The sequence below is a fragment of the Helicoverpa armigera genome, chromosome 8 (genome assembly GCF_030705265.1).
Source record: "Helicoverpa armigera isolate CAAS_96S chromosome 8, ASM3070526v1, whole genome shotgun sequence".
NCBI lineage: Eukaryota > Metazoa > Arthropoda > Insecta > Lepidoptera > Noctuidae > Helicoverpa > Helicoverpa armigera.
In genome coordinates, this window is record NC_087127.1 from 9,907,414 (window position 1) to 9,913,413 (window position 6,000).

Here is a 6,000-nt window from a genome sequence, read left to right on the forward strand (position 1 = left end):
ATGCTTCGCCTATAAAAGAAGTGAGATCTGAATAAGTACCAAGTTCCATACACATACCTCAGTTAAAAATAGTTACTTTTTAATGATATTACTTGGCAAGTCTTCACACACCTTGTTATAAACCTACTAAACGCAATGAATCAAGTATTTAATTTTCTATTAAAACTTGCCAAGTAATCATCATTAAAAAGTAACTATTTTTAACTGAGGTATGTGTATGGAACTTGGTACTTATTCAGATCTCACTTCTTTTATAGGCGAAGCATTCCCATATTATCGAACTTGGCAGTCTTTCACATTTTTGTTTTGGGTGGGATTTCATTTATTTTTGTAAGGTTGTTTATTTTATTTTTTTCTTATGATGAAGTTAGTTAAAGAAATGTCTCATTTATACTATCTTTTAGATTTTTTAATATGCACTATGTTTCTTACAAAGAAATAAACTAGATTAACTATGACTAGATTTACCAACTGACTGACATGACATGTTATCATATATTATGTTCGTGGATCAAAGTTACACATTCGTTATTTTCGAAAGTGATTCACACTTGGCCGTTTTCAGATTTTTACTTTACTTTGACTAAATACAAACCTTTGTACCATTCGAAGATATATTATATAAATATAGATAAATTTAGTTCGTTTTAGTTCCTTAGGGGCATAAATTTACACCGGGTATAAAACACCTTCATTATTTTGAAACCGACTCACACTTGGCCATTTTCAGATTTTTCCCTTTACCTTGACATAAAGACCTACCTCCATGCCAAATTTCAAGTCAATACGACCATTGGAAGTGGCCTAGGTTTTTGATGAGTGAGTCAGTGAATCAGTGAATCAGTCAGTGAGTGTATAGTAAAAATAGCGATTTTCTGACGTCAATATCTCAAGACCTACAATAGGTATATTAATGAAATTTTGTATTTTAGATAAGTGAGGGGGTCTCAACAGATACTAGAAATTTGATATGCGTAAATAAAATAGATTTTGAGTTACAGGGGGGTCGAATTTGGCCCGAAATGGTTCGTGTAATATAACCCACGGCCGGTGTGTCGCCTTTTTTGCTCGAACTTGGCGGACACACTGCCGTGTGTCTAGATGACATCCTTCGATAGCCTATCGTCAAGCCAAGTAAGTTTTGTTTTAGAACATACATACTAATTGCTGTTGGGCCAGTAGCACGATTAAATAATGTAATGTTCATTTAAGTAAAACAATTAAGATCTGTTTTGTATGCAGCGCCATCTATCCATTTTGTAACGTACTACTAAAATACGTAGTGCTACAAAACTTGTTATGGCAGTATGGAGAAGGTGATGATTCCTATATAGTTTCATAGATGGCGTTGAATTAAATTTTAAATTTCAGAAATCCCGCGCGGCTTTGCATCGGGATGTCCGAAGTATTGGCACGGAAACTTGCCATTTCCTGGGCCTGGAGATAACAAAGGCTGCTATGGAAATTGTTGCAGAACTTGTTTATAAGAAACTTTTATTGTATGGAGCAGATTTAGAAGCCTTTGCCAAGTTCGTACAATTTACAATTTTAGAATCATTCCCATTTTGTATTAAAGTCTACTAAAAACTCTTAAAGTTCTTAACTAGGTATAGGTAACTCGATTGCCCCATCGGTCTTGTGGTTGGTCCCTGGTTCGATCCAGTGTTGGGTTGGAATTGGTCTAACAGTGCAGACAGGAATCACGGATTACCGTCCCATCGCGCTATAATGATGATGCCTAACTGAAACAGATAAAATCAAGTTAACTATGCGATATCTTGCTTATATATTAGGTATTGTTTGTGACTTTAAAAAAAAGTTACACAAGGATGTCTTGATAGATATTATCTATCTAAATAGGTAACTTTATTTTCATACGATCTTATTTATTTGAAGTGCTAATTTGAAGTCTGATTCCAGGCATGCTAAACGCGCAACAATAAACGCTGAAGATGTCAAACTACTGGTTCGACGATGTCCATCATTGGTATGTACTTTTACCGGGTTGGGGTCGGCTTCCAATCTTAAAGGATGCAGCTCATGCAGCTGAGTGTCAGTGTTTTACAAGGACCTGCACGGTCCAGTTACCCGGGCCACCCAGTAGGTACCTCATGGTAAGACTGGTTGTTAGACTTTCTGGCTTTTGACAGTCGTAGGTATATTATTTATTATCTAATCGAGTAGGCGAAAGCATACATTGAATCCTATAAGACACGGTATACTTAATTAAGTATATTTTACATAATAAGTAGGTTTATATGTCATACACAAATTCACTACACTAAATACTGCATATAATTTCATACATAAGTACTGAAGAAGTCCCACAAAACGCATTACAAAGCCACCTCATCATTAAAACCCGATCCCACTTCAAAAAAGTCACCATTCGTAAAACCAAACCCCATGAATCGGTTCCGAGTTATATTAACAGCGATTTTAAATTTAAATCCGATACTGAATCTTTAAATAGCTGTGTGATTGAGCTGTTTATTTATGCAATTGCTGTTTTCACGTTGAAATGATATGGCTAATTGACTTCAAATTACAACACGCAGTTTGATGGAACTAATCGGTAGGTGCGTCACGATTTGTGGATCATTGCACCTGGTTGTTTGTTCAGGGCTGGTTGGTTTTTGTTTCATGTGTTCCTGATATTTTTTATAATGTATTATATAATATTTTAAAAAGAAGTTAATGTCCTTATTGGCTATGTGCGCGACGGTGGCGACGCGTAGCGTTTACAACATTTGCGGAAGCTGTCAAATAATAACCATGTAAACATTATAATTTTCTTTGCGAATATAAATAAAACCAAAGATTAAAATAGTGTTGTTGACATTATTTAAGTGCAATTTATTCAATAGTTTTACTGTAAAATGAATATAATGATAAAAACCGGGTTTGAAACATCCGCATTTGTTTCCAATTTCTGCCGTGTTGTGCGCTGCGGTCGTTATTGTCCTCCGCTACTCGCTTTGCACATAGCCAATAGAGAGACTTGAGAGATTGAATCACTATTTCCCTTTTCGCAACAAAAAAATTGGAAGTGGCTAGAAATGCCCACCCCTTTCGGTGTCAAGAAATAAAAGGTGATTTTCAGACATCCCATAATAATTAGGTATCGTTTGTCGAATTTTGATAATTTTATTAATTGTTTCAGAAAAGTCACCTTAATACAATAGCACCAAGTCCTAAAGAGAAAAAAAGAAAAACCGTAGGTGGCAGAGCCTCAGAAGCATCAACTCCTAACCAAAAAGACTCGGAACTTTCAACTTCGAAGCAAAAAGGGCCAGAGATTGCGACTTCGATTCCTAAGGAGACAGAAATTCCGACTTGGACGAGGAAGGAACCAGAGTCAAAGCAGAAAGATGTTAGTGAACAGGAAGATAAAGAAATTGAAAGTATGGTCATTGATGATATGATTGATTTAACTTTTGATTAAAATATAGTTAAATTTGTACTAATAGACGTTATTTTTTATACCTACATTTGAACATAGAGATGCTTATCTTTTCTGAACGCTTATCTAAAAGCGAGTACCGAGTTCTCCTTACTTCATCTTGGACATTGAATCATATTTAAAAAAAAATCACAAGAAGACACTTTTGGCCATTAGAGGGACGCTAGAGCCCGATGATTGTATTAATATTGTAGGTTAGTCGAAACAGAGGTGGATTTCATACAGTGACAGTCTGACACTCCCTTCCGATGCATCCATAGCGCCACTAAAAAAACCCTGCACTATCTATTATTTCAGCACTTCTATGCCATCATATCAAGCCAATTCACAGGTCACCTGTACACATTTATACACACCAATCTTATGGAGAGTGAAATGAGCAAAGCAAAACACAGGTTCGCCGCGGGTCGAGTCGCGGCGCTCGCCAAAAAACTCGTTATAACGAAACACAATTACCGTGGCATAGGGAAACCTGTGGAGAAGGTAGATAAACGATTATAATCGAAGCTAATCATATAGATAGGGAATGGTATATGTTTGTATGTCTAGCAGCGTCTTAATTCAACTTTGATTAGGCAGGTAATATAAATAGTCACAATTTGGAAATGACGGCTTACTTATCTAATAATTTAAAATAGGTAAAACAGTCAAGATCTTTGGTTTTTAAGTCCAAAGGAAGCAATGGAAGGGAATACATATTCACTTCCTGAAATGTTAAACTAAAACTTTCTTTTTGCCTTCAAACATTAGCCATAAATTCTTTTGCGTAAATAGTGCTTACATGGCCTTTACAATGCATTTTTCTTCCACAGCTTAGTAAAAAAATAACAACCCAACTCGACTCCACCGCATGACCTGTCCACGGTAGTTAATTACTCCTATAACGACAGTTAGAGCATAATGAGATTTTTGCAATTCAACAGTAGCACATTACAGGGTGCTGTTTGTCAACCCCCTTGACCACCCCCCACCGAAGGGGGGAGGGGAGATATTAGGCGGCTTTGTTAATGAATTTCATGTAGGATAAACACATATATCAAGTACATATACAGGTATAAATGAATAATGTTGCTGAGGCATGTCTGATTGTCTGTTTTAACGTCATGCTTTTTAATTATGTTTGCTTTTTTTTCTAAATTGCTGCGTGTTCGTCTGTTGTTGCCTATTTACCTGTACCTATTGTTCTTTAGATATTATTCATTGGGGTAAGCGAAAGTATGATGTGAGGGTTCCTTATATTTAGTAGATACCTGGTTTAGCCATCATCTGGGCCAAGAGTCTCAAAAAGTAGCAAAATTCCTGCTAAAAAGAAGTGAAGCCACGAAAAATAAATGTCAGTCCTTTAGTACAGAACTTTTAGAACCCTATAGCTATGACTAATGCGGGGCAGTTTTTGACCGCTTAAAACTTGCTAATCTTATATACAGGTAAAATTTGAGCTTGTCTAACGAATACTCCTCGACTCTTCTATCAAAGGTAAAAGAACCTGTATAGATTTTACCATCAATTAGGGTTCTCTAATTATCAGCGGTTCCCCCAGACGGCCGATGAATATGCACGAGACATCAGACAGTCCCCCAAAGCACACTTAGGCTAATGTTAACAGCTACTTTCTGAATATATTTGATATCGGCACAAATAGTGGTAGGTTCCATTCGATTACAATGTTTTTAGAGCAGCTTCGATTTATTAGAATTGATTCATTTATTACCTATTTATTCAGATATTCATACTGTTACAGCCTTTTTATCGTCCCACTGCTGGGCACAGGCCTCCTCTCACAAGCACCTCTCACAGCAGAAATGGTACATGTTCAATTATCTCTTTGGAAAACAGTTATTACAGAAAACGACATACTTATCAGGTGATCAAAATTCACTATAATAATATTCCTTTAGAAGAATAATGTGTTCTAAACTGCTGCATCTTAAGTCAACTCATAGACAACCTAAGATCGCACCATACACACACATACACACTATGTACACCACTCCCACATCATAACCAACCAATCAAAACCAAACATTACTCAAAAAAGCCTGTCTAATTAATGCCCAATAATCTCAAACGTTGCATTGAACGAGCAAAAAGCAAATCGGCCACATCCATCAACAAAAGCCGGTGAGAGCTGTACTACCTACCGCCTAGTAGGTAGCTACCTAGAAGATAGGCCTGCGGTGCTCATTAAAATATGTAAATGCCCGCCGAGACATTACGCAGATAGGTGCTTCTGACTTATTGACTGGACCGCGTTATGTGAACTAAGGGATTCAAGAAGTTAGGACGAGAAAGAGTCCATCCCTTTGATTTGAAATTACTGTCACTCTCAGCTAAGGCTCTTGCTATCAGAAGGATTTAGGTATATTTTGATATGGTTCAACACACGAAGAAGAAATGAGCGAAGTAGAACAGCGAAATACGAATACCCATGCAAAGGATCGAATTGCGAAAATATTGTAAACAAAGAAATAAACAGCGATGTTAAAGATAAATTCTTTCTGTTTAAGATCAAGAGTCTCTTTGGGCAAAGTGACACT

At 36.6% G+C, this 6,000-nt stretch overlaps 1 protein-coding gene across 1 annotated transcript; it reads left to right on the plus strand.

The window, feature by feature from the left end:
• Positions 1-822: 822 nt before the first annotated feature.
• On the plus strand, positions 823-3,451 carry LOC110372237 (centromere protein S). The gene is made up of 4 exons (XM_064035911.1): positions 823-1,134; positions 1,372-1,529; positions 1,921-1,987; positions 3,164-3,451. The coding sequence occupies exons 1-4, from the start codon at positions 1,102-1,104 to the stop codon at positions 3,443-3,445; spliced, it is 540 nt and encodes a 179-aa protein (XP_063891981.1). The 5' UTR covers positions 823-1,101; the 3' UTR covers positions 3,446-3,451.
• Positions 3,452-6,000: the final 2,549 nt, after the last annotated feature.

What these genes read in the sequence shown, in the direction of transcription:
- LOC110372237 (XM_064035911.1), top strand. Translation starts at nt 1,102, where the DNA reads ATGACATCCTTCGATAGCCTATCGTCAAGCCAA. An exon ending in ATAGCCTATCGTCAAGCCAA is followed by an intron (nt 1,135 to 1,371) that starts GTAAGTTTTGTT and finishes TTTAAATTTCAG; the next exon opens with AAATCCCGCGCGGCTTTGCA. An exon ending in GATTTAGAAGCCTTTGCCAA is followed by an intron (nt 1,530 to 1,920) that starts GTTCGTACAATT and finishes GTCTGATTCCAG; the next exon opens with GCATGCTAAACGCGCAACAA.